The following is a 25,125-nucleotide window of genomic DNA, read 5'->3' on the forward strand; positions in this document are numbered from 1 at the left end:
TGGTGCAGTGACTACTTCGAATGGGGAGCCTCTTCCAGTGTGCAAACACCCTCTCGGTGAAAAACCTCTTTCTGATGTCTAGCCTGAACCTCCCCCGCCTCAGCTTGACTGCCGCCCTCTGGCTCTCCCAGGCAAGGCTGGAGGACCCGAAAGAGGAAGAAAGGGTGCGGTCTTTATTCTTCGCCCTAACATACTTCCTTGACCGGGGAGCTGGGGGTTTGGGGGGCTTCTGCACTGGGGGTGTCTGAGACACTCGGCCATGTGAGTTTCAGCGAGAATTTTGCGCGCCAAAATGCGGTGAAGATGGCGGTGGGGCTTGCAGCGGGGCTCCTCTTCATCTCTATTGTGCAAGGTAACATTGGGGTAGGGGGTGGGGGGTGGGGGTTCTCCAGGGCAAGGGTGCTGGGTGGGCTGTGATGCCGGGCGGGGGGCGGATGGTGCTGGGGATGGCAGCGGCAGTGGTGGTGGTGGTGGGCACTGGGGGGGTGCCCGTGGATTGCCCATCCTACATGAGCCTTCCCCATCCTCACTCTTTTCCCCAGCAATTCCCATCCCCAAGCTGTGACCTGTGGGGACACCCCGGTGTCCGTCTCGCTCCCCATGGGGCACCCCGGTGTCCCACCAAGCTGGGGGGCAAGGGGCTGCCGAGCGAGCTATGAAGGGGGGAGGAAAGTAGAAGCAAAAGTGGAAGCAAAAATATCAGCGGCAGAGCTCGGCATGAAGCCGTGCCTCACAAGATGCTCCCAGGGTTGAGAAAAGGGAAGGCACGGATGTGTACGGACACGGGGGCAGGCAACTGGAGCGTGGCCCTGCAGGGGAGGACGGGGGGCTTGGGGCTGATGGTCAGCCCGCCCAGAAGCGAGCCAAAATGGCTGTCCCGAACCCTGGGGTGTGGAAGAAATGGCTGTCCTGCAGTCATCGGCATCAGCACGGCCTCGCCCCAAGCTCCTTGTGTAGTTCTGGGCTCGGCACCATACGAAGGACGTGAAAATATCAGAATGGGCCCAAAGGAGGACAACGGGAGAGTGGGAAGGACCAGAAGGCGCGATGTGTGAGGTTTGCGTAGCCCTGAGAGGAGCAGGCTGAGGGGAGGCCTCACGGTGGCCTGCAGCTTCCTCATGAGGGCAGCACCGACGCAGGCCCTGGTCTCTTCTCCCTGGCGACAGGATGTGAGGAAATGGGGCTGGGGGCAGCCAGACTGGCTATTAGGGAAGACTTCACTGTGGTCAGGCCCTGGAAGAAGCTCCCGGGGCTGTGGGCATGGCCCCAAGACAGTTGATGCTCAAGTATGTGGACAGCACTCTTGGATATATGCCGTGACTCCACCCTCTGTGGAGGCAGGAGTCAGGCCGATGAGCCTCAGGGATGTTCCCACCATGGGGCACTGCATAGAAACGTTTATGTTGGAAAAGAATCACAAAATCATTAAGGTTGGAAAAGCCCTCCAAGATCACCTGGTACAACCGCCCCCCTACCACCAATGTCACCCACTAAACCATGTCCCCAAGCACCGCGTCCAACCTTTCCTTGAACACGCCCAGGGGTGGTGACTCCACCACCTCCCAGGACAAAGAGCACCGTGGCCACCAGGTCCAACCATTACCCTAGCGCTGCCAGGTCTGCCATGAGACCACGTCCCTGAGCACCACACCAGATATGTCCAGGAATGGTGACCCAGCCGCTTCCCTGGGCAGCCTTTTCCGATGCCTCACAGCCCCGGGGGCTACAAAGGTGGCTGAGGCAAGGGGCTGCCCCCGTCCCCTCCGAGCCATGTCTGGTAGCACAACTCTCTGCTCTCCCCACAGCAAGGGTGCAGGTGGCCTCGCCACAGGCAGTAGGGGTCGTGGGAGGGGTGGTGTACCTCAGCCCCCCGCCGAACAGCCAGAAGACCACCTACCACCAAAGCCACTGGCGCTGCGGCAGCTCCCTGAAGGTCGCCATCCACGAGAACGGGAAGGAGGTCCGGTACCCCAATGGCCCTTTCAAGGGTCGCCTGCAGCTCTTCTCCAACAATACGCTGAAGATCAGCAGCTTGCAGAAAAATGACAGCAACATCTACTGGGTGTACCTGGAGGATGAGGTGGGCAAGGAGCACACCGGCAGCATCTACCTGAAGGTGTATGGTGAGCCTGGGGGGGCGGTGGTCCTGGCACCCTGCTGGGGACAGGGCGGGCTGTGACATCCCAGTGCCTCTTGCAGATGCGGTCCCCAAACCTACCGTGCGTGCCATAGTGAACGGGGACAACCCGGAGCACTGTGAAGTCACCCTGGAGTGCTCGGTGCAGATGGAAGATGTGACCTATGAGTGGATGCCCCCCAGCAGGGTCATGACAACGGGCTCTAACAGCACGCTGCCCCTCTCCTTCAACCCCTCGCTGGAAACCTATACCTGCAGGGCCAGCAACCCCGTGTCCTCCAGCAGCGCCCAGCTGACCCGCAGGCACCCCTGCTCTTGGACAGGTACCGGCTGTACCAGGTGGCAGAACCTGGGTGGGATGGGTGGGAGGTGGTCCCCGGGAGTCCCAGGGGTCAGGGCCCTTTTCCCATGGGCTGGGGGTGGCAGGAACCCCCCGGGGAAGGGGCCCGTGGGGCTGCATGCTCCAGCCCTGCAGTGGTCCCGCTTGGGCTGGTCTCATGTCTTGGTTTTCCCTCTGCCTCCAGCTGAGTCCTCTGCTGTCACCACCGCCACCAAGACCAGCATGGTGATGTTGCTGGGACACCTCCTCCTCCTCTTCTTTGCTCTGCCTTAATGACACGCTGTGGCTGATGTTGTCCGCTGTGGGGCTAGAACCTGGATGAAGCCCCCAGATGGCAAGTCTCTTGCAATGGCACTTCGAGAACCCCAACGACGCAAATCACAAAATGGACATCTAGCAGCTCAAAAATGCTCTCAGCCCTAGCTCTGAGACCTGAGCTGAGCCTTTCCTGCAGGTTCCCCATGGCAGTGGGCATCCTCGGCTCTCACCTGGTGTCTGCCAGCCACTGGGGGGACAATGCCCTTAGGGGACTGGTGTGTGGTGTGGTCATGATGGACGGTACACAGCACGTGGCACTTTCAGGGGAAGTGCAGGATACGGCCAGTGCAGCCCCACATCCAGTCGTGGAGTACCGGGGCATGACCATGAGACAGTTAAGGTTGACTTTTCTCAGCCCAGAAAGGCTCAATATTGGAATTATGTTGTATGCACGCAGTAAATTATTTCCTTTCCACGCCAGTCCTCATGTTTTCGGGTGCATGTGCTTCATTCCTCCTGGCTTGGTGCCCCCTCCTCCTGCTCCCCCTTTCCTCTGGGCTGGGGTTTGGTGTCGGTGGCAGTGGGTGCCTGGGGACCAGGGGTGATAGGGGAGCTGTGTTTGTCCCCACTGCCCTCGCTGGAGAGAGGAGCCCTTCTACAGCTGTCCCCTGCGGGAGCAGCTGGGGGGTGCACGGGGCAGGGGGACGTGCCTTGTGAGTGATGGTGACATCCCTGAGCCTGCAAGGGGGGACAGGGACATCGCACAGGGCCACAGCTGCCTGGAGTGCTGCAGCTCCTGTCAACTCCAGCAAATCAGACGGAGAAAATGAAGAATTGGGCTCTCTTCTCCCTACAACCCAAGAGCGAACTTCCCAGATCCATCACTAAATAAAGGCTCCGAGGGCCAGATTCACCAAAGGGGTGGCATGGACCTCGGTGGCTCATTTGAGAATCAGGAACAAGCACGAGTTGTTCCAGCTCCCGGGTTTAATAAGAGGCCCAGGGTAATTCCTCGTGTGTGGCAGCGTGAGATTTCAGTACCAATGTGGGTTTCGACAGAAAGCCCCCTCCAAAGCATTGGCTGGTGCCTCGCTCACCTTTCCAGCCAGGAGACTTCAGCCCGAGCTGCCTGGTTTCTGATGGGGAAACCAGCAGCATGTAGGATCCTCCTTTCCAGGTAAAGGGAGTTTTTCTGTGAGCTCCCATCACCATTTGTCCTATCCTCGCCCCTTCATCCTTCCTGGATGGCGATTCGTGCTGTCTGAATGATTTCTCTTGGTGGCTGGGGGTGTTCAAACCCTGGCAGAACCACGGTCCCCGTTGGGGACTGTCCCAACGCCCTGCCCACGCGACCGAGCCGGTGCGAGAACACTGAAGAGCACATCCATGGGAGAGACCCTTCCTGAGCACCGGCTCTTGGTGGGATTTCTGCTGGGGCAGCTGGGTGCTCTGCTCAATGCCCCCAGGTGACATCCCCAACCCCTCCATCATCAGACCAAGGTGATGCCCAAGCCCTCTCTCATCCAGCTGCTTCAGCATCCTCCGAGCCGGCTGCCAAATTTCGGCTGAGCCCACGCTCCTTGCACGCTGTGAGAAAGGAGCAGAGTCCCCTCTGTACTGCTCTTACTCATTCTTTCTATTTTACACCTCTGCTGAGCTCTTCCCTTTCCTGGGAAAGGCCTTGCTTTCTCAGACAGATGCTTTCTGAGTGGGAAGGAACGGCCCGGCAGGACGCCAGGGAGCACTGGCTGGTTTGGTGTGGTTTTAGGCATAACTTTGCTTTTTAGTGTTAGAAATAATTTATTGGTGACAAAAGTCGTGGAGCGCTCAGAGCTCTGCTCCGCTGAAAAATGGTGAAGCGCATAAATTCAGCTTTTATTTCACCCTGACACTTAAATTTGGTCTGTTTTAAACCAGCGGAGGAACTTGTGTTTTATGCTCTTGCCTCTGCTCTCTTCCGCAAACCAGGAGAGAAAAAGTAAGAAAAACTCGAAAAGAGCAATAGGAAAAAAACAAACCAAAACCTTCTCCCATTGTAAAGCAGCAACGCTTTGCAGGCCAAGCAGCGGCGGAGATGAATAATTCATTCCACTAAAAACACAAAAACAACCAAGCTCTTCTCGCCCCTTCCCAGCAATGGAACATGCGGGCGGTGTTTTCCCCGCGCTCCCCATCCCCGATGCTCACTGAGCGTGGTCCCTGCTCCATCCATGTCCCCTCCCTGCCCCTTCAACATGGGGGGCACCCACAGGAGTGGGGACTGTCCCTGCCCCCAAGTCCTGGCTGGGCTGGGCCCATGGGGATGGGGTTAAGCGGTGCAGGAGCAAACTGGGGCAAAAAGATGCTCAGCCTGAGACCAAGGGTTGGGCTTCTCCTCGATGGGTGTTAAAGGCCACCTCTGCTCCTGCTTGCAGCGAGGCCACGGAGCTGAAGCTGCAGGCCGGGACCACCAAGGGTCCCATGCATCCAGAGCAGGTTAATCCCGAAATATCCAGTGTTTTTCCTGCAGCGAGGGGCCCTGGTGAGCTTTGTGGCTGCTGTGGTGTGGGATCCGCTTGTGTCACCACCTCTTTCCCCTCCACCGCATTCACAGGCACTGGACAGCCCCAGGAAGCTGTTACCGTACATGAAATAATTTTCTTACTGGCTGTTTCCTCTTCTCTTGGGTTTGGGTTAAGGACCTGTGGCTGGATGATGTAGTTCTGGTGAAAACGATAAATCAATGGTCCGGGTCCTTCTGCAAGTCTCTCTGGTGCTCTCCAGTGAAGCATTCAGCAGTGACTCTATGCTTTGAATAGTTTCCACTCGAGAAAAACAGTCATTCTGCTGAAAAAACAGGAAACACATGGCCCACAGCAGTGTCTCTGATTTGAGTACACCTGGTCTTATAATGAGCCCAGCAGCAGATATTAGCTTCACTCCGGCAGCAGCTCCGTGAAGCGAGGCATGGGCTGCAGCGTGTGTCTCTGGCTGGTCGTCTCCTTCTGCCGCGTCTGGGGTACGTACGCCTTCCTATCTGCAAAATAAGTGGTTCGGGTGGTTCGGGGATCGTCAGGTCTTAGGACTTTTAGAAACTGCGAGCCGTGCGCTGGGTGGGCAGGCAGATAAATATAAATATTCATCTGGAAGACAAATGACTCACAACTCCAGGCTGGATGTGCCGTGCATCCCTAATACGCTCCTACCAGGCAGACCGAGGGAGGAGTGAATAAAAGACGCTGGAGGAACAAAGATGGTGATGGGCAGAGCGTATTTGCAGTAACAAAGTACTCCGCGTGTGTTTTAACGGGGTATTAACAGCACCGAGCAAATCATTCGGTACCAGATGTGGGCTGGGGTACGGGAGATGTGTGGTAGATTTGGCAGATTTTGGCAGATTTTAGCTCAGGTTGCCTCAGCTGGAGGTGCCGGTGGGCTGGGAGATGGTACCTGAGCAGTAAAATGTGTGTAGGAGTGGGAGCGGGTGAAGTCTGGGGACGTTGTCGCTTTCTGCTTAAAAATGAATGATCCAAACCCTTCCGGATCGGCTCTGGATCTGAGACCCCTCCAGGCCCAGCATCCACAGTCCCTGTGGTGCAGAGGGTCGGGGGACACCCAGAAAACCCAGGAGGGGTCGGGGCAGTGCCAGGGCGCGGGGTCCTCCCTTCCAAGGGCTGCAGGACGTAGCGGGAGGGTGCTGAGAAAGGTTCAGTGTTAAACCTGTGCAAAAGTTTGGGGGGAGACGGGGCCCCTGAGCCGAGCAGAGGGAGGTCAGCGATGAATCCTGACCATCTTTTTGGAGCCAGCCCAGCGTCCCCATCCCTGGGGACACTGTGTCCCCCCACAGCCCACTGCGTCATCGCCGGGCACAAACCGAAGGCTTCGGCCAGGAAACCGGCAGCTTCGCGGAGCTGGGGTTTCTGCTCGTCTCTGCTGGCTCACTGTTACTAGAATACCTGCCCTTGAAATCTCCCCGGGGTTTTCTGCCCGGCCAGCATGCCGAAAGTCCCATGAACACAATACCTGACGCAAGGGCTGCTTCGGACCCCGCGCGTCGCTTGCGTTCCTCCAGCCCCTCCGGCTGGGTTTGTGCGGATGCTTTTGGCCCTCTTCGCATCCCTCCTACAGCATCCCTGCTCCAGCCGAGCCGCCTTCCCCATGGGGAAACAGCTCCTCTCTCCGGGAGCTGCTTCTTGCCGGGGCAGAGGGTTTTTCTAACGTGATGCAAAAAGGGCTTTTCCATTCGGTAATTAATCAGGAGCTTAACCGCCGCGCTCCAGGCCGCTGAGAAAAGACAACATCCAGCTCCGTGCTGGGCCTTACAGTAAACGTGGCAGCTGCTGGGTCAGCCGGGGCTCGGCATTTCTGCGGGATAACGGCCGTGTCTGCATGGCTGGGTCGGCGCCGTGGAGACGTAATTCACAGGGACAGCTCTGAAGCTGCTGTGTTTTGTGCCACGGAGGGGGAAAAAATAAGTGATGGCATGTACTCGGGACGGTGGGAGAGGAAAACAGTCACCCTGAGCTCTCTTGTGGTTTTTACTGGAACTGTATGTGCAGCAGGAGAAGCGGATACTGGGCTTATCTGGGCCCCACCAGGCTTGCTCTTCTGCAGTGAGTCCCACACTTTCCTTTTCCCTTCTGGGACAAGCCTCCACCTTGATGGAAGGAAGTGGGGGTGACACGGTGGGGTCCCCTCCGTGCTCCAGCAGCGAGCAGTGCTGAGCTGGCATCGCTCTCCACGCTATTTCCTACAAAAACAAGCTCAGGGTTCACGGAGGCTGTGGGCTAGTGTGAATCACGGGGTCACAGCCTGAAGCAGGAAAGGGTTGGGTAGAAGGGTAGAAGCCCTGAGTTGCACCTCTCCCAGGACTGCTGGGTGGGCAGGATGCTTTTGGGTACGTTGGGGTGCACACACAGTCCCACCATCATTGGAGCTGCTCAATCGCCCTCTTGGGAAGAGACAAGAGACACCCAAGAGACACCATGGGACCACCTCGTCTCCTCACCGCCTGCCAGATCCTGGGTGAGAGGAGAAGGGAGAGCCAGCCTGTGGGGCTTTGTTTCCTGCAATTCCTCAAAGAAAACTCCCCAGGGAGGTATCTGTAGCAGCAGCACTTCAGGGAGGCGTATGCCTTGACGCACACCCAGCCACAGGCTTTGGCCGAGGGCCACCAAGCATCGCTTCCCTCCAAGTGGCCCTGGTGTCACCAAGACTGCTCCAGGGTGCTCCGGCCACCCCATGGGCATCACCTCTCCATGGGACCAGGGCCACAATCGCCTTCCCCTGCTCGAGGTGGCCCCGCTCCAGCGGGTGCTGAAGGGGTCCCTGTGAGCTGGGAGCACGCAGGGACGTTGGGGCATGGAGCCCCTCGCGTTCCCTCCTACCCTGAGAGCCGTGGCAGTCGCTGGTGCAGGATGTGGTGCGCGAGCAAAGGTTCAGGCGGGCTGAAAATGCAGTTCAGTAAAGCAGCCGAGCAGATTGTTGAGCAGATGCCATCTCCAGATTACCAGGGTGGGTCCAACACCGTTCCCTGCTCGTGCAGCTCGGGTGGCATCTGTTCTCCAGCAGCACCAGGGAGGGCGCAGCTTCTGCGAGCCCTCCGGGCTGTCCTCATGCATCTCTGCCTGCGTCAGCCCTTCTCTCTGCTCTCCTCCCAGGCATGGGCCGCGGGACGAGGGAGACTGTGCTGGGCACGCTGGGGAAGGCGACGGTTCTGTGGATCCCCCAGGAATTCCAGGACCTCACCCAGAGATTTGGGGTGGCCGTGTGGAAGCGGGACACAGAGGACCCGCATAGCAAGGACGTCCTGCTCAAGTACTTGGATGGAAACTACACCAACTACAATCCGAGCCAGAACCGCTTCCACTCCTCCAACTTCTCGCTGGAGATCCTCAGCACCAAGCGGCAGGACCAGAGGCTCTACGAGTACATCACCAGCAAGGACACGGAGGAGAAGGTCTGGCAGATACAGCTGGAAGTGTATGGTGAGAGGCGCTGGTTTCGGAGGGCCGTGACGGCCTCTTGTGGTGCTGGGAGCGGGTCTGGGAGGTGGGCAGCAATGGGGTGGCGTGTGGGGGTGGTGAGAGATGCCCCCCGTGATGTCCAGGACTGTCTCTGGTATCACAGGAGTATTTGGGTACATGCAGACCTTGTCCCCATTTGGAGAGGCCGCAGCAGGCCCGGGGCGAGATCGGTTTCTCCCCACCTCCCTCGGAGCTAGGAGAGGTCGGTGGGATTTCCCAGGCCAGGGGACGAGGCGGCGTTTCCGTCCTTGCCCAGAAACGAGCCTCTGTCCCCTCTCCCCATCCAGAGCCGGTGTCCGATCCCGACATCCAGGTCCTCAGCTGGGCTCTGGCCAACGACAGCTGCACCGTCACCCTCAACTGCACGGCGGCCAGGGGGGACAACGTGTCCTACAGCTGGGCCGGCCTGGAGGCCAGCACCTCATCGCCCTGCGCCCACAACGGCAGCCTCCTGCACCTCTCCTACCACCTCAACGCCACCAGCCTGGCCTGCGCCTGCACCGCCAGCAACCCTGTCAGCAGCAGCGCCGTCACCTTCAACTCCTCCGCCTGCAGCTTCGAGCAGCGGGGTGAGTCCCCGGGGACGCTACAGCCGCCGACCCGGCTCTTTCCCACCTCCAGCCCGGCTCTGGCTCTGCAGGGGATTTTTTTTTTCACGTTGCTTTCGGCAGCCTCAGAGGAGCCTTTTGCAGGAAAAGCGGCCGCAGCATCGCCTGCTCAGGGCTGCCCGGTCCTTCCCGTAAACGCCGAGCCGGGGGGTCTCATCCGCCGCCCCGCTCTCGCTGCGCCCCGGTGCCCAGGGCTCATTTTCAATGCATGAGATTTGCACGCCGGGAGGGCCGGGTGGGGATGAAAAACCTCGGTGACAACTTCCCCTTTGGAGGTTCTCGGGGCAAAAGCCGTGCTCTCTCTCGCTGGGGTTTTCTTGTCCTTCCTCGTGACGTGGGGACTTTTGCTGGGGCCGGGGGAAGCAGCGGCTGCCCCTTTCCCTGGGGACACGGCGTGAAGTCACCTCCCTGCGGTGCTGACCCACGCCGGGGCTCTTGCAGCGCCCTGTGCCCGGTAAACAACCCCGTGGCATCTCCAGGCCTCCCCAGACTGGGAAAGGAAGATGCCAAAAAGAGGTGATGCCAGGGTTTCGGGCCTGTTTGTCCCCCCTCGTCCCCCCAAGCCCCTTGCACATGGGGACACCCCTGTGCCACACGCATTAACGGTGGTGGCAGCCTGGTGCCACCCTCAGAGCTCTGTCCCCAGGCTCCCTTCCCATGCACCTGCAGCACCCGGGGGCTATCTCCCTGCAGATCCCTGCGAAGCCACCGGAGCTGTATTTAGGGCCTTATCTGGCCCCGATCTAGCCCCCAGCAGCTTTTTCGCTGACGGCTGCAGTTTGGAGGCGCTTATTGAAAACCGAGTTCAAAAGAAAGCATTTCCTGCCCCTTGTTTCCTGTTCTACCGAAAAATCAGCCTCAGATGTAGGTGACAAGACCCAGGATGGTTTTAAATGGGGAGGTTTTTCTGCTGGGGGGCTGGTGCTGACCCTTTCCCCTCTCTGCACTGCAGGCAGCGCCAGGCCGGGGCCGAACCTGGTGCTGGCAGTGGCGGTGCCCATAGCGGTTGCGCTGATCTTCGTCGGGGTCTTCACTGCCATACACACGGGTGAGTGTCAGGGAATGCAGCCGGGGGCATGGGGGGGTGTTTGGGGGGGGGCAGGAGGGGATCACAGCCCCCCCAGGCAGGCTGATCCCTGCAGTACCTCGTCTTGGGGTCCGTGGCCCTGGGGAGGGAGTGAAACCTGCTTCTTTTGAAGCACGGGGTAGAAGGGAGGAAGGAAACCAGCTTAAAAAAGAAATATATATTTATATATATGTATATACCTGCTTCACCTAGCACATGGTCTCAAGTGCTTTACCCGGATGCTATGCTTCTGTGATTGTATCACACGGTTTCGAGGGGAAATGCATGATCCCAGCCCAAATTTGCGAGACCATCATCTCCCCAGACGCCTCGGCGAGGGCGACGGCCGCCCCGCTCCCCTGTCCCCTGTGCAGGGACAAATTCACAAAGGGGGACAAAATTCACAAAGGGACAAATTCACCGTGCTGGGGACGTGCGGCGCTGAGCCCACCGCCCTGCAGTGCTGGGGAAACACCGAGGCCATCCCTTGCAATGCTTCGGGGTTGGGAGCAGGGTGCGAGGGTGGTCCCCAGCTGCTGTCCTGCGGCGCCACGGTGACTTCGTCCGTCTCCCCCGGGGCAGGCCAGCTGCGGAAGCATGCGCCATTCGCCGAGGACAGCGAGGTGCACACCATCTACTCCCAAGTGCAGCGGGTGGAGGTGAGAGAGCCCAGCCCAGGCACGGGGGTTGATGCTCGGGGGGCTGCAGCCTGGGTTCGAGCAGCGGGGAAGGCAGCGGCACCCCAAAGCCGTGCCGGGTGCGCGCTCGTGGCTCCGCGTGCGGTGGGCTTTGGTCACTGGGTGTCGACGCGGCTGGTGGCGGCTGAGCCGGGGAGGTGGCGAGATCGTGCCCGTGGTGGGAATGGGGGATCATGGGCCCCTGGGTGTCACCCCCCAGCATGGTGAGGTCCCGAGAACCATCCTGGTGGCCTTAGTTTGGGATTTTCTGGGAATAAAGTTGGGTGCTGCAGCTTCCCCAGCCCCTAACATCCCGGAGGTGGCTCTGGGGGAAAGTATTCCCCTCCCAAATCCTGCTCCGGGATGAAACTGGAGTCCTGCAGGGCTGAAGGGAGGGAAGAGCCCCCGCAGCGACCTGTCTGGCACCGCTCACCCCTTGCTCCCCGCACAGAAGCAGAAAATCCCCTGCAGCCCCCCCGGCACGGAGCACCCCTCCTGCACCACCATCTACGCCGCAGCCACCGGCTTGCCCCCGGACACAGCCCAGGGCCCCGGCCGGATCCGGCACAGCCCCCGGGCAGAGCCGCCCACCCCGCAGGGCCGCTCGCCCCTCTCGCAGGTAAGGGAACGCGGGTTCCCCGCTTTGGGCACCCCAATTTGGGCACCTCGCTCACCCCCTTCTTTCCTCGCGAGCAGAGCCCTGACGTGGAGCCCACGACGGTTTATGCCAGCGTGACGCTGCCCATGATCTGAGCCCCCCCTGCGCGGCGGCAGCCTGGCCCCGAGACCCCCGGCATCCACGCCCCGTGACCAGCACCCGCATCCCGGGCTGGGGGGATCCCGCTCAGCCCCGCCAAATAGGGCAGGCCCCTCCGGCACCCAAAAAAGCTGCTCCCGGCCCCGAAAAAGCTGGCGTCGAGTAACGGTGGAGCCCAGCGCAGGACCGGAGCGGGGAAAGGATTCGCTGCGGGCTGGGGCTGCGGGACAAGCGGTTGAGATGCTGAGCACCGGGAGAGGAGCTGGATGCGACCCCACAGGCGGCAGTCCCCGGGGGCGAGGCAGGACGTGGCCGGGGGAGGCTGCGGGACCCCACGGCTGCAGCCCACGGCCCCGGCTTCGCTAGAGGGAGCCCACGGCCCGCGACACCGGGAAAAAAGAAAAAAAAAAAAAAAAAGAAAAAAAAAAAGAAAAAGAAGGACAAATCACCAAAAAAAAACAACAAATCGCAAGCGGGGTTTCGAGCTCTGCTCCGTGGCAGCTTGCACGAGGCGCGGGTTTGGGTCTGACTGCTGCAGAAATTTGGGTTGCACAACGCTGGGCAGGGCGCCCGGCGCCGCTCGCCCATGGCCACGCGTGGGAAGGGGCCGCATCCTGCTGCGCTCCGCCACCCCCTCGCCTGCCACGGCCGCTGCTCCAGGTGGACTTCCAAGAGCCGGACTTCTGGCCGAGCCAGCATCCGGCAGCGGGGTGCTGCGGGCGGCCGGGAGCCCCCCCAGGACCACCGACGCTCCCAGCCCGAGCTGTTCTCGAACCCCAGCGGCACGACGGATCTCGCGTGCGGCTGCAGGAAAAACAAAGTTCCAGGAACGCCTCCCGGAGAGGTTTGGGGGAGGGATGCGCTGGATCAGGTGCTGGCAGCGAGAAGACGAATTGGTGTTTTGCACGTCCCGAGCTTCCTCCTTGTGTTACGTCAGCAGATCAGCTGAGCTGCTTCCTTGGAAAAGTCTGCTTGCAAGGCTGTCACTTCCACCAGGAGCCTAGGTCCAGAGAAGGGCAAAGTCGTGCTCCACTTTGCGCCCCTAAAACGGGGCCCAAACTCCCGATTTCTGTGCCTGGCAGGGTGCAGCCCGCTGCTCTCTCGTTCGTCCTTGCAGAAATACAGGTCTGACCCTGCGATGTGCAACCACAGCCCACCTGCGGAGCGCGGGGGGGCTCAAAATGCTCAGGATGGTAAAAAAAAAAAAACAACAAAACAACAAACTGATGTTGTCCCAGAGCCAAGGCAGCGTAACTGCAGGTGAAGCGGCGCTGGTGCTGCAGACCCGCACGGCTGCTGGCGACGGTGGGATGACCGAAGGGGGCTGTGGGTGGCTCTTCCCGTGGGACATCTCCTCCTGCCCCTGCTCTTGTCCCATCCCAGGGCATTGTGAAAGACAGGAGCTGTTTTTAACGGATTGCTTGTGATTTTCTTACTCCATGTGCACTTCCTCCCGCCTCAGCTGTACTGCAGTTCAGCGGGGCTAATTACCCCACAGGGCTGATTTCTCTCATTTCCCTGCTCTTGCTCGGCCTCCTGGCCCAGCCTCCCCCAGCACCGCATCAGGGCAGGATTGCGGCAGCCCCTGCGAGCAGCTGAAACCCCTCCCCTTGCCATGGTAGAGGAACCAGCGGTATTTTAAAGCCAGACATTGCCAGCTCGCTTCCTTCGCCTGAATTTCAGTATGACACCGGGGTCATGCTGCACCCCGGAAGGTCTGGTGGCGGAGGCGTTCCTCGGACAGTTTTGGGGATGGAGAGTTTGGATCTCGTCGTCCCTTACAGAGGATGCCCCGGTGATGTGGGTCCATCAGCGCCAATCCGTGATGCCCCCCCCGCTCCCTCGGGGCTGGCTGTTGGGACACTTGTCACCACCATGCACTTTGTCACGGCTGCCGCACTTTGCCTGGGAATGGTGTTTCTCTGTTTTGGTTTCCATTCTGGGTATTCCACGGGATTTTCTTGCACCTTACTCCTCCTCGTGACGGGCCGGACGCTGCTGTGTGATGTCAGTCAGCGGGATCCCCTCGGCCGGCTGCATGGTGCCCACCCAGCCGCTCTCTCGCACCCTTTCCTCAACAGAACGGGGGGAGAAAATACGTGGAAAAATCTCCTGGGCTGAGACAAGGACAGGGGGGCACTCGCCAGTCACTGTCACGGGCAAAACAGACTTGACTTGGGGAAAATTAATTTATTTCCAGTTGGTAACAGAGTAGGATAGTGAGGAGCAACAAAATAAAAATGTTTCCCTCTCACCCTCCCCTTCCTCCCAGGTTCACTCCCAGCCTTTCCGCGGTCAGTCCGTACGTAACACTTTGTCTCTGCTGCCCCTTGCTCCTCCCTGCCCCGGGGGGGGAATATCCCGCGGGGTACAATCCTCCCCCAGCTGCCTGGCTCCTTCCCCCGGGCTGCGCTTCTTCAAGAACTGCCCCAGGGTCGGGTAGTTGGCAGGGTGCCGTCCTTCAGGAGGGGGCTGCGGTGGTGGGGGGGTTCTCTGGGGGCTGCAGCGGCGGTGTCAGCTCCATCGGGGGCCTGGGGCCAGCCCGAGCACAGCTGCCACAAGCAGCCAACAGATGCAGCGGCCTCTGGGTTCTGCTTTAGCGTCTTCCAAACCGTCTGGGGCCAAGGTCCGAGACCACCGGGGGACCCCTGGGCCCCCTCTGAGGAGCAAGAGGGGCGATGTGATGGAGGATGGAGGGGCATCCCAAAACCGACAAAATGGGGCCTAAAGCAGGGTCACCTCCAGCAGGTAAGCAAGGAAGTGCCTGAGAGGCCCCGTTACGGAGAAATCCCCCAAACCCTTCCTGGGTGCTTGAGGTCCTGGGGGGGGGGGGCGGTCTCCCTAGGAGTATTTACACACGCAGGACGGGGAGTGAACGCGAGGAGTCAGAGATCAGCGTGCGGCCGTGGGGCTGCCCTTAGGAGGCGAGGGGGGACGGCTCCTGCGGCTGCAGCGTCACAGAGGGGGGACGCAGGGGTGCAGGGTGGGCAGAGGGTGGGGAGAGTCGTCCCCGGTGTGGGAGAGCACCCGGGGCCCCGGGGGGCAGCCCGGGCACTCTGAAACCTCACAGACACGGCCCTGGGTAAGCTGCTTGAGGTTGGAAAAATCTGCAGAAGTCCCGTCCCCAACGAACCAGCCCAGGGGTCTTAAAGAGCTGTTTTGGAGGAAGTGAGAAACAGAAAAAGGCGTAGTGTGATCTTCTTCCTTCTCTCGCCACAAACCACGAGAGCTGAGGGCAGAGAGCGCGCCGTGCTCCGATGGAGGTGTTTGTGTGCCTGCTCCTCGCCTGCCTCCTGCGCCGAGCAGGTAAGGGTGGGATGCTCCTGTCCCCGGGTGCCACGAAGGAAGGGAAGGAGCCCACGGGTGGAGGCAGTTTGGGGATGCCCACGAGAGCAGAGAGCCCGGGACGAACTGATGTGTGCCGGTGCGAGTGCCCTACGTGGGGACAGGGCTTGTTTTTTCACCCCGTTACAAGGGCTCGGCTCCGCTGTCCCACAAGGGATGGGTGAATCACGCCCAGCACATCCCAGACCTGCTCCTGGCCCCATCCTCGCGCGGCCCCCCCCACTAACGGGTGAATGTGCTGGGCCTCAGCCCCAGCCCGGCCTCCGTCCAGCTGCTGCCAGATGTGCCCCAGATGTGCACTTTTGCCCTTCTGCTCCGTGTCCGGCGGCGGCCACGGGGTCTGCTCCCCGTGGCCGTCCGCGTGTTGTTTGTGAGCCTGCTGCCTGTCCAGGGTTTCGTTACGGGGAGCTCAGGTCTGTTTTTGGAACGAGGAGCTTTCTGGTTGTTTTCAGGCTGCTGCAGACACCGGGACGTTTGTCGCCACGAGTCTCATGAACTCATGGGCACAGAAGTAATATCGAGGGAGGTCTGGAAGGGAAAATCGTGTGGATTCCCATCTGGCTCTTGCAACCAGATGTCTCCAAGCCTTGGCGGGGTGGCTCAGGCTTTAAGCAGGCACTGGTGCAGGACGGGCTCTGCTCCCACGCCGGCTGGAGATGCTGCTTTTCTCCTCCTCTCTTCCTAACCATGACTTCTGGGCAGGGTCTGCAGGTGGCTGTGGCCAAAAGAGAAACTGTCAGGTGCAGGGAGAAAGCAGCAGAGACGCCGCAGGAGCCCCCGCGGCCCCCAGGACGAGCGCGCCCTGCCTGCAGCATTTCCTCCCCGAGCCCTATCTCCTCTGCCAGCTTTTTCCCCTCCCTGCAGCGGGGGAAGCGCGTCCCCGGAGGGGTCCCCGGGGCGGGGGGGTGCGGGCAAGAGTGCCTTTGCTTGGCCTCGAAGAAGAGCACCCTTGGGAAGAGAGCAGCGTCTCGGGGCCAGGACCCACCCTTTCCAGGCTCTGGTGGGGAAGCCTCCCCCCTCCCAGCCCAGCCCGGCTGGGGCAGCAGAGATTTGAACTGGGGAGTAGCCAAAACAACAGCAATATGTCTTCTTCCTCCTCAGAAGAGGGAAGAAGTCACAAAATCAGAGAAGCAGCCACCTGCTTCCTTGCTCATTTGGATGAGCTTGGTCATCTTTCTTGCAAGAAAAGGGAACCTGCTTGATTCTTTTTTTTTTTTTTTGGAGCCGTCACAAATTCCGCCTTGTGCTTTTTGCTTTGCACCTTGGGGCTTTGTCCCTTGCATGCTCCTGGGGCCTGCGAAGCAGCGTGAGTCTTGCAGCTGAGAGCAGCCACAACCACGTGCCGATCGCTTGCGGGACGCGAAAGCACCGGTCCTGCTGCGGGACCTCATCCCGGAGTAAAACACGTGGGACCCCCCCCAGCTCCCGCGAGCGCCCCGTGATGGGGCTGGTTCTCAGCACCCTCACATCCAGAGCCGCGGCGATGCACCGGCCGTCCTCGTGCCACGCATGCTGTGCTGGCTGGGGAGCGGCATGGAGGGCGATTCGGGGCCCGGACCCCAAAGAACCCCAAAGGCCTAAGGTTGGGGGGGCTCCACACCCAGGACTGAACCTGCCCCTTGAGCACGGCACCCCCAAACCCACTTCGTTTCGTGCTCGGGGCTCAGCCTGGTTTTTCTCCCCAGCGTGTGCCAGCAGCACGTTAGAAGTGGATGGAGCCGAGGGCAGGTCCGTCACGTTTCACCTCCAGGGCCTGAGAGGAGAAAATTTGGCCTGGAGCTTTCGTGGAGAGACCATACTTACCATCAAACTGGGAGAGCCTCCCAATCCCTCGTTTTATGAGGACTCCTACAAGTCACGCGTGACCTTCCCCGAGGACGGCAGCGCGCTCACCATCTCCCAGCTGGGGAAGAAAGATGCCGGCAACTACACAGCAAAAACTACCGTGTTTAAAGCCAACTTCATCCTGCGGGTGTACAGTGAGTGCCTTTTCACGTTTCGGCCTCGTGCCAGGAGCGAAGGGTGGGAGATGTGCTGAGAGCCCCCCGCCCCCCACCCCGTTTTCCCCAGGCGTGCTGCAGGAGCCGGCGGTGACCTGCGCGTCGCGGAACTGCTCGGCTGAGGGCTGCCGCTACACCCTGCGCTGCGCCGTGCACACCCCCGGGGACAAATCCTTCTCCTGGAGCCGCGGCGAGCAGCTGGATGCCGAGGGGCCCGAGGTGGTGGTGGAGGCTCCCCCCCCGGGGGAGCTGGATGTCCTGTCCTACACCTGCACGGTGCGAAACCCCGTCAGCAGCAGCAACGCCACCGTCTCGCCCGCCGCCCTCTGCGCAGGTGAGAGCCCTCAAAGGATGCGCGGATGGGGGGCCGGGGGGATGCTGGCGGGGACGGGACGCATCCTGATCCCAGCTGGGCACTCCTCAGGCTCTCAGAAAGCAGAGAGAGCGTGGCCCCCCCCCCGGGGTGGGGGGCTTTGCCGAAGCGCTCACCTCTCTCCCCTGTCCCTGTTCTCTTCCCCACGCCGTGCCGCCAGAAAACACAACCCGCTCTCCTGCCACCGGTGAGCAGCCGTGCCGCCCCGTCCACGTCCTGTCCCCAAGTGTCACAGGGTGCCCGAGCCAGCGCTGCCGGCACCGGGCTGCCCCGACCCTGCGCTGGAGGCCGGGGAGCCTGAGGCCGGAGCAGTTCATCTCTTCCTGCAGCTCGGGGGCGGAGGGGTGGGGGATATCCAGGCTTTCTGGGCATCCTCAGCATCCGTGCACTGTCTCTGCCACCGGAGAAAATTTGGAGGGGGAGGCCTGGGTCAGTCCCCGAATGTCCCAGCTTGGGATCAGAGCAGGGAACTATTAATGCAGTGGGGAGGCAGAGCTGGGGAGGTGCAAGAGCAGCAGCTCGTCCCAGTACAGCGCGTCGGCTCCTGCCAGCCTTGCACCACGTCCCCATGAAATAAGAGCTCCTGCCGAGCAGGGGAGGGCCGAGCAGGGGTCAGCAGCAGAGCCGCGCTTCTTTACCCCCGGGTCTGACGCTGGGAAGAGGCCGATGAGCCTCGGGACGTGCCCAAACGACTCCTCCGTGATCACCGGACCCTCTTCTCTCTCCAGACAGCTACAGGAGCAGCTTTACCGGCACCGTAGCCGCGACGGTGATCATAGCGCTAATAATCCTGGCTGCCCTCTTGGCCCTCTTGATATTCCGAGGTAAGGCTCTGCCTGCAGGTCCCAGCCTCTGCAGCGCAGCCCCACGCGGGGGCTGCTGGTGACGGAGCCCGGTGTCGCTTCTCCCCCAGGCAGGAAGATCTGCAACCCCTCCACGCCCGGAGCTCCCGCTACAGGTAGGATTTTCAGGCTCCCCCAGGCGTTTCCTTCCGTCCTCGATTTTCTTGGTGAGGACAGGCTGGTCACCAAGATCAGGAGGGAATTCAGCCACTGCCAGGGCTTGGCACCGCAGCATAGCCGCTCTCACAGCCCCCCAAAAGCTTTAACCCCCCCTGGGACATGCTGGAGGTCACCGTACATCCTCCCTCGAGCCCAGGTAGCGCTTGAGGCTGGGGCTGGCGAACCCCCAGCACCTCCCTGCGCCCCCATCCTGCACGCACGATGACAGGACAGGCGTCCCTGACCGCCCCCCCCCCCCCCGGGGCGATGCTGCGGCCGCTGGAGCCATCCCCTGCCCTTGTCCCTCACTGGAGACCTTTGTGCCCTCCCCAAGGGAAGAAAGCGGAGCCGTGAGGACAGCGCCAAAGCACGAGAGGGACTTTGGGGACAATCTGAAGGCGGCAGCAGAGGGGGGTGCAGAGAAGTGAAACGGCCCCACTGCAGCACCGTGCCCAGCCCGAGCGACTCCTGCCTGCCTGCGCTGCCCCTAAGAGCCGCTGCCTGGATTCCTTGGGGCTGGGGGGCTTTGGGGGCAGAGCTCGGAGGTTTCCCCAAGAGCATGGCATCGCTTTCGGGTCCGTGTCCGGGGCTCAGGACACAATTGCAGCGGAGAGGCCGGGTGCAGCGAGAGGCTGCAGCACCAGCTGGTGTCTGCGCCCCCGGCATCGGCGGTGGGATGTGCCTGTGCCTTCCCAGAAGAGCTCTCCCTCGCCTTTTTTACGTGTGCATCTTGCTGTTTCGCTAAGCTGAGCTAAAGCTGTTGTGAACGGGGCAGTCGCTGCCCTTTGTTTCGCGTTTCTGTGTGCCCGGGCCGGGTGTGCAGGCGCACCCAGCACCAGGACCCAGGCTTTCTCCAGAAGCAGGACCCAGCTCTTCCACCAGCAACAGCAAAGCTCTTCCCCTAAAAATTCCTCTCTGTGCAGGCCCAAGTCCCCGTGGCCGTTTCAAATGACAGGCACTGAAATGTTGACCCCAAGCCAGGGTTATGAAGGACTTAAATCCCCCCATCCTCTATTTGACGAGACAAAGACTGACAACGCTTCTTGCTGCGATGGCTGCAGCTTAAAATGGAGAGGCTAGCACATGAAAACATCTTCTATTTAAATAAAAAGCTGATTTTCACTAGCGAGTTGCTTCGACTGTCTTTGGCTGCCAGCGCACGGCCGTGGCTCTGCAGGGTTGGTGCCGGGATCCCCCCAGCCCTCGGCGAGGAGCCGGGTGCGCACCGGGGATGCCGCAGCCGGCTCCGGTGCTGACCTGCCCCTTCTTCTCCTTGCAGAGGTGGCAGCAGAATACCTGACGGTGTACGCTGAGGTCGGCATTGCCCAGCAGGTGAGTCCCTGCGGGCTCACCCCCGACGACCCCCTTGGGGTCCCTGCGTGGCTTGGGGACAGCGCGGGGGACGCATGGTGGGGATGTGGAGGGAGGACAGCAGCCGGACGGCCCCGCTTTTATCTGCTGGTTCCTCCCGGGGACAGCAAAGGGGACGGCCGAGAGAAGCCGGCAAAGCCACAGCCACCTGCCTGTGCTTCCCCGTGTGTCACCAGGGACCAGCGCTGGGTCTTGGTCCCCAGCCCCGCCAAATTCGGGTGGCCTTGGCTCCCCGAGCCATTTCTTCTGTGCCCTGGAAACATGTAAAAAACTTTTTCCACAAATGCAGGATTTCCCTCATGCACAGAGAAATGACCCAAAGAAGACGCCGGCCCATGGGGCAGAGACCTCCAAAACCATTTATTCCACCGTCCAGGCCATGGCCCAGGTGGGTTGGTGCTCGTGGCCATCTCCCGCTGGGGGGGGGAGGCGAGACCCCGGGGGGCGAAATGGGACCTGAGCAGGGCGGGGAGGCAGTGGGAAGGGGCAGCTCGTCCCTTGAGCGCATCGCAACGCCGTGGTGCTGGGGGCAGGGGCTTGGGGCAAGGACAGAGGGGGTCGCCACTGCTTTTTCTTGGGGCCCAGCACTTCTAAGCAAGCCTAAGGGCCTCCTCGGATGTCACCAGCGGCATCGGCTGCTGGGAGCTTCGTGTAGCTGTGTCTGTTTGTAACTGCAGGTGGATGATAACGAGCTGGGCGGCAGCACGCCGGGGTGCTAGGAGCGGATAAGCCTCTGCTGGCCGGTCAGCGAGCTGGGTGCCACGGCACAGGCAGAGCCCAGCACAGCCGTGAGCCCGCTCCGCTCGTGGTGCCAGCACGCCGGGCTGTGGCATCCCTTCCCGGCTCAGCACCACCGCCTCGGTCACCCTGGCCTCGGCACGAGGACGTAAGCACCTGGGGGCTGCGGCGCAGGCAGAGACGCTCGTCTGGCGCAGGAGCTCTGCCCGTGTTTTGGCATCCAGGTGAGACGTGGGCTCCTCTTTCTGCACTCTCTGGCCGGAGAAACACGGAACAAAACTGCGGCTGCCGACCCGGCCCTGCCACGCAGAGACGTTGCTCCTGGGAGGCTCCTGCAGCGAGGAGCCTCGAGGAGGCTGCGCAAAGGGGCGGGAAGCCCCGAGGAGAGTCCTAAAGCCACGATTTTTTACTACACTTTTTAACCGTGCAAATACTTTGACTTCTTCGGTTATGGGACGAAGAGAAAGTAAAAATAACACTTTTTAAAACACGGTAAAAGAATGAGATGAAGGTGCACTGTGGTTTCAGCGCTTGTGCTCGCTCCCCCAGTGCTCGTGGGGAGCTGGTGGAGACCTCGCAGCTCCCCCACCACTCGTGGGGTTTCTTTGTGCCGCGAGCGAGCTGCTTGCAGCCCCGCGTGAGACACCGCTGGGTGGGAAGTGGTCTGAGGTTGTCGGGGGGCAGGAGAAGGTCTCGGGGGGGGAAAATGGGACAAGAAGCGTGGCTGGTGCTGCTGTGCTCACCTCCTTTGATGTATTTATACACGAGGTTTTATTCTTGCATGATGTGCTCGCGTGTGAGGTGCTGGAGCTGCAGCATTAGGCTGCTTCCAGGCGGAGCTGTGCCGAGCAGAGCAGCTCTCCGAGATGCTGCACGGGGCGGTAGCGGCTGCACAGCCCGGGCTCATCCCCACAGGGACCGGGTGAGCTCGGGATGCTCGGGGAGGACGCGGTGCCCAGGTCCGCGTCGTCCCCAGCAGAGCTGGCGCTGAGCAGGACGTGCACCTTGCCGTCAGTTTTCCAGACAGACACCGCAGCCGTGGAAGCCTCTTCCTGTGCGTGCTGCTTCCCCCTGCTCTTTGTCTTGTCTGTGCGGATAGTAAATTATTCAGGGATGAAACCGGAGATTTCTTTGAAGTGCCTGGCACAGGAGAGCCCTCTAGGAGCTGCTGGAATAAAAATGCGAGACACATCTGAGCTCATTTTCTGTCTGCGTATTTTTTTTGGGGGGGGGGGGGGGGAAAGCAGTCTTATTAGTGACAAACCCGTGGTGTTACTTTGTTCTCCGCGTTTTCACGGTGCAGCCAGATAAGACTTGTTTTTGTGTTTCTCGAATTTCTGCCGATCCATTAAAAAATAAAAAACCTCAGTGGGCCAAACGCTTTACCAAGGGATTTGCCCCTGTGGCACCAAACCCGGCCCAGCCGGGCAATGTCCAGAGCTCGAAGCAGCACTGGTGGCACTGGGCAGGGGCCCAAAGGGAGCCGGGGCAGCGCTGGAGCATCGCCGCCTCCTTCGCCCACGCCGGTGACGGCTGGGGCGCCGTCCCTTACCCCATCGCAGCCCCGGCGGTGCCCCCCGGGATGCTCTCTGCCCATTAATCATCATTTTATGTCGGCAACACCTTCGTGCTCACAGGAAGCCGTTGGCTGGGCAGAAAGGGGAAGGAAGGCATTGCAAATTCGGCTGCGAGGAGCTGCGGTGGAGGGCTCGGAGGGGCGGAGGGGATGGAGGCGAGCGGAGCCGGCTGGAGGTGGCTCTGCGTCGCCGTGCTCGGCGCTGGGGCCGGTGAGTGGGGCCGGGGGGGCGACACGGGGCCTGGGGGTGCCCCCACCTGCGGGGCTGGGAGGGGAGGAAGAGGAGGAGGAAGAGGAAGAGGGGGCGGCGTGAAGGCTGGGGGTGCAAGGCCGCGATGGCTCCCCAGGGCACTGCGGCCCCTGCGTCAGGGCAGGGTGCTGGCCCTGATATTTTATGGGGAGCGCGGCTCTGGCCTCCTGCTTTATGGCTTGGGTTGAGCACAGGGGGAGGCTTTGGGCACCCCCGAGCTCCCCCAGCACCCAGGGCTCTGCTGTGGACCCCAACCTCACCGCGCTGCTGGCTCCGAGCTTCAAGCCCAGCTCTTTGCCAGCGCCGCAGCCGGGATGCTCGCTGCCCCCCCGGCCCCTTGCCCGGCCCTGGCGCCAGTTGGGTGTCCCCGAGCCGTGTCCCCCTTGCGCCACCCCGGCACAGCCACCGCGCTGGCACCGCTGGCGAGCTGCCCAGCCTCCTGCCGGGGGTGCGCGGCCGCGATGCGACGTGCGGGAGGAGCTCAGCCTGCTGGCAGAGCCCGCGAGCACCGGGCCACTGATGCTCACCCAGCCCCAGGGCACCCAGGGATGGAGGGACGAGGATCTGGGGTGTGGGGGGTGTGGGGGGGCATTGCAGCTGCCTCAGCTCCCAGCCGTGGTGCGGGATCCCGGTGGGGCTCGTGCAGCCCCGATGCCACGCGCTGCTTGGTGTGAGGTTTCAGTAGGTCTCACCTCGAATTCCTAATATTTGGATGTGCGGTGTTGGTGTCGCTGGGGCTGCCCGGCCCTAGCGGGAATTAACGAACCTTGCGCCCAGCACTCGCCCTCGAAGGAGAGGAGCTGTGGGACCAGAACATCACCCAGCACGATGACAACCCAGAGGCTATGGGAGACCCCACCGCGGCCACCAGGGACGTGGATGGGATGCAGACGTGGCCTGTGGCCTCCCCGACCCCGCCTTTGACCAGGGACCCCCCCACCATCACCACACCAACGCAAGCGGGCAGCCTGGGGAACCAAACCCGTGAGTCCCATGGGGAAAGGACGAGATGTGGCTTGGGGCTGTGCCACCAAATGCCCTGGAGGGTCCTGCAGCCCCCCCAGTGACCCTGAGACCCTTTTGCTGGCAGCAAGCCCCCACCTCTGGTCTCTCCCCATAGAAAATGGGTCGGGAGTTCCCGTCAAGTACTGGTCCCCTGTGATCTTTGTGCTCCTTGCTCTGCTCGTGCTCTTCTTCACCTACCGGCGGACCAAGGGCGAAGGTGAGCTCCTCGCCGGGGCACCCGTGCTTGGGGCAGCCCCGTGATGGGTTTAGCAGCAAACGGCGGTGGCAAATCCTCCCAGCCTCAGAGCACCACAAAAAGCAGCAAAGTGCCACCCATCCTGGCATGGCTCGACGGGGCTTCGTGCTGGAGGAGGCTTCTTCTGTTCAGTTTTGCACCTTTTGGACTCCCCTGTGCCAGCTTCAGCCTCTGTTTTGACACAAACCGAGCTCGTGGCCTCGCAAAGCAAAACCCAAACCTGCTCACTCCTCATCCCAGTAGGAGCTTGCTGTGTTGTTGTTGTTGTTGTTTTATTAATGGGTTTTCAGCCTCTCTAATGTCATGCGTGTGTCTGCCCTGCCCCGCAGGGACGCGGGACCCAGCCACCTCCATCAGCGACTTCTCAGGTGAGCCGCGAGCGGGTTTCTCGTTAGGGCAACGCTCGTTGGAGCAGCCTCTGCCCGCTCCCAGTGCCTTGACTCAGCCCCGCGTGTTGCGTTGCAGATGCGCTTGTCCTAGAGCACGACACCGCCCTGATCCTCCCCGCTGCCCAGGTGAGCCGGGCACATGGGGGCTGCTCCGCCGCCGCTCCCCCCCCCCCCCAAGCCCGTGCCTCAGTTTCCCCACCTGCCGCAGCCGTGGCGAGGATGCTCAGCACCTCCTTGTGCTGCTGCTCCTCTCTTGCAGGGGGACAGGAAGGGGGCAGAGAAACCCCAAGCCCAGGAGCTGACCGAGACCACCTTCTGCCAGCCAGACCCCCCCCCAGGACAGCCGCTGCCTTCCCAGGTATTTCCCCCCTACCCCCCCCCGGCAGCTGCCAGCCCAGGGCACAATTCTGGGCACGGTGTGCACCCAAAGCGCTGCGTGGGGAGGGTTTTAGGATGCTCCTGATGTGCCCTGGACCCCCAGGGAGGGTTTGTGCCCCCCCCCAGCATCTCCTTTTGCCTCTCCCTGACCTCAGCAGCCTGATGCCCCTGAGGCCACCGGCGGTGCCCGCTGCTCCGGGGAGCCCGGTGCTGACTGAGGGCTGGCCGGGGGCAGCCGACGGCTTTTGGACAACCTGACGGAGCACGAGGCCACCCCAGGATGACAAATTCTGACAAGACACCCGGCGGGGGGGGACACGTGGACGCTGGGGGATGAGAGCATCGTGTACCGCCCCGCTCCGCCCGAGGGATGCTCCGGCGCGTCGCCAAATCCCAGCGGGACAGGGACCCGCGTGGGACGGGGCTGGGCGCAGCGTGGCCGCGTGTGCCTTCACTGCCCCCAAAGACAGGGCTCGGGGTGGGGGGGCACGGCCGAGCCAATAAAGCCGGGTTTCACCCCGGAAAGCCTGGATTTTCTCCACCCCACGCAGCCGAGCTGTCAGTTTTTCCTGGCCCTAGGAAGGAGCGGAGGCGG

At 61.5% G+C, this 25,125-nt stretch overlaps 5 protein-coding genes across 9 annotated transcripts in view; all 5 read left to right on the forward strand.

Moving 5' to 3' along the window:
- COPA (COPI coat complex subunit alpha) overlaps window positions 1-25,125 on the forward strand; it is a 134,954-nt gene that overhangs the window by 35,748 nt on the left and 74,081 nt on the right. The window lies entirely within an intron of this gene.
- On the forward strand, window positions 157-3,215 carry LOC308183669 (SLAM family member 8-like). The gene is made up of 4 exons (XM_080569919.1): window positions 157-352; window positions 1,806-2,123; window positions 2,200-2,460; window positions 2,662-3,215. Exons 1-4 carry the CDS (start codon window positions 304-306, stop codon window positions 2,748-2,750), a joined length of 717 nt encoding a protein of 238 aa, XP_080426045.1. The 5' UTR covers window positions 157-303; the 3' UTR covers window positions 2,751-3,215.
- On the forward strand, window positions 5,257-14,102 carry LOC308183811 (signaling lymphocytic activation molecule-like). Its single transcript, XM_080570234.1, has 7 exons — window positions 5,257-5,733; window positions 8,375-8,701; window positions 9,028-9,309; window positions 10,301-10,396; window positions 10,997-11,073; window positions 11,543-11,710; window positions 11,788-14,102. The coding sequence occupies exons 1-7, from the start codon at window positions 5,682-5,684 to the stop codon at window positions 11,842-11,844; spliced, it is 1,059 nt and encodes a 352-aa protein (XP_080426360.1). The 5' UTR covers window positions 5,257-5,681; the 3' UTR covers window positions 11,845-14,102.
- On the forward strand, window positions 14,243-21,868 carry LOC308183812 (SLAM family member 9-like). Of its 3 annotated transcripts, XM_080570235.1 has the most exons (9): window positions 14,243-15,154; window positions 16,879-17,172; window positions 17,264-17,527; window positions 17,727-17,753; window positions 18,295-18,390; window positions 18,480-18,524; window positions 19,847-19,899; window positions 20,228-20,326; window positions 20,616-21,868. In XM_080570235.1, the coding sequence occupies exons 1-9, from the start codon at window positions 15,106-15,108 to the stop codon at window positions 20,655-20,657; spliced, it is 969 nt and encodes a 322-aa protein (XP_080426361.1). In that variant the 5' UTR covers window positions 14,243-15,105; the 3' UTR covers window positions 20,658-21,868. The 3 variants fall into 3 exon arrangements, 2 of the variants coding, with proteins under 2 accessions (XP_080426361.1, XP_080426362.1); XR_013942502.1 differs by lacking the exon at window positions 20,616-21,868 and having other exon boundaries at window positions 18,902-19,899; window positions 20,228-20,323; XM_080570236.1 differs by lacking the exon at window positions 17,727-17,753.
- LOC308183813 (uncharacterized protein) lies at window positions 21,940-25,071 on the forward strand. 3 transcript variants are annotated; one of them, XM_080570237.1, is made up of 7 exons: window positions 21,940-22,463; window positions 23,280-23,486; window positions 23,623-23,724; window positions 24,093-24,131; window positions 24,229-24,278; window positions 24,412-24,510; window positions 24,686-25,071. In XM_080570237.1, the coding sequence occupies exons 1-7, from the start codon at window positions 22,403-22,405 to the stop codon at window positions 24,746-24,748; spliced, it is 621 nt and encodes a 206-aa protein (XP_080426363.1). In that variant the 5' UTR covers window positions 21,940-22,402; the 3' UTR covers window positions 24,749-25,071. The 3 variants fall into 3 exon arrangements, with proteins under 3 accessions (XP_080426363.1, XP_080426364.1, XP_080426365.1); XM_080570238.1 differs by having other exon boundaries at window positions 24,689-25,071; XM_080570239.1 differs by lacking the exon at window positions 23,623-23,724.

The sequence above is a fragment of the Anser brachyrhynchus genome, assembly GCF_964034855.1.
Source record: "Anser brachyrhynchus genome assembly, chromosome: 28".
In the NCBI taxonomy this organism is placed as follows: domain Eukaryota; kingdom Metazoa; phylum Chordata; class Aves; order Anseriformes; family Anatidae; genus Anser; species Anser brachyrhynchus.

What these genes read in the sequence shown, in the direction of transcription:
- LOC308183812 (XM_080570235.1), top strand. Translation starts at nt 15,106, where the DNA reads ATGGAGGTGTTTGTGTGCCTGCTCCTCGCCTGCCTCCTGCGCCGAGCA. An exon ending in GCCCGCCGCCCTCTGCGCAG is followed by an intron (nt 17,528 to 17,726) that starts GTGAGAGCCCTC and finishes CCGTGCCGCCAG; the next exon opens with AAAACACAACCCGCTCTCCT. An exon ending in GGCCCTCTTGATATTCCGAG is followed by an intron (nt 18,391 to 18,479) that starts GTAAGGCTCTGC and finishes CTTCTCCCCCAG; the next exon opens with GCAGGAAGATCTGCAACCCC.
- LOC308183811 (XM_080570234.1), top strand. Translation starts at nt 5,682, where the DNA reads ATGGGCTGCAGCGTGTGTCTCTGGCTGGTCGTCTCCTTCTGCCGCGTC. An exon ending in CTGCAGCTTCGAGCAGCGGG is followed by an intron (nt 9,310 to 10,300) that starts GTGAGTCCCCGG and finishes TCTGCACTGCAG; the next exon opens with GCAGCGCCAGGCCGGGGCCG. An exon ending in CTTCACTGCCATACACACGG is followed by an intron (nt 10,397 to 10,996) that starts GTGAGTGTCAGG and finishes CCCCCGGGGCAG; the next exon opens with GCCAGCTGCGGAAGCATGCG.
- LOC308183669 (XM_080569919.1), top strand. Translation starts at nt 304, where the DNA reads ATGGCGGTGGGGCTTGCAGCGGGGCTCCTCTTCATCTCTATTGTGCAA. An exon ending in CTTCATCTCTATTGTGCAAG is followed by an intron (nt 353 to 1,805) that starts GTAACATTGGGG and finishes CTCTCCCCACAG; the next exon opens with CAAGGGTGCAGGTGGCCTCG. An exon ending in GCACCCCTGCTCTTGGACAG is followed by an intron (nt 2,461 to 2,661) that starts GTACCGGCTGTA and finishes CTCTGCCTCCAG; the next exon opens with CTGAGTCCTCTGCTGTCACC.
- LOC308183813 (XM_080570237.1), top strand. Translation starts at nt 22,403, where the DNA reads ATGGAGGCGAGCGGAGCCGGCTGGAGGTGGCTCTGCGTCGCCGTGCTC. An exon ending in CGTGCTCGGCGCTGGGGCCG is followed by an intron (nt 22,464 to 23,279) that starts GTGAGTGGGGCC and finishes CCTTGCGCCCAG; the next exon opens with CACTCGCCCTCGAAGGAGAG. An exon ending in CTCCATCAGCGACTTCTCAG is followed by an intron (nt 24,132 to 24,228) that starts GTGAGCCGCGAG and finishes GTTGCGTTGCAG; the next exon opens with ATGCGCTTGTCCTAGAGCAC.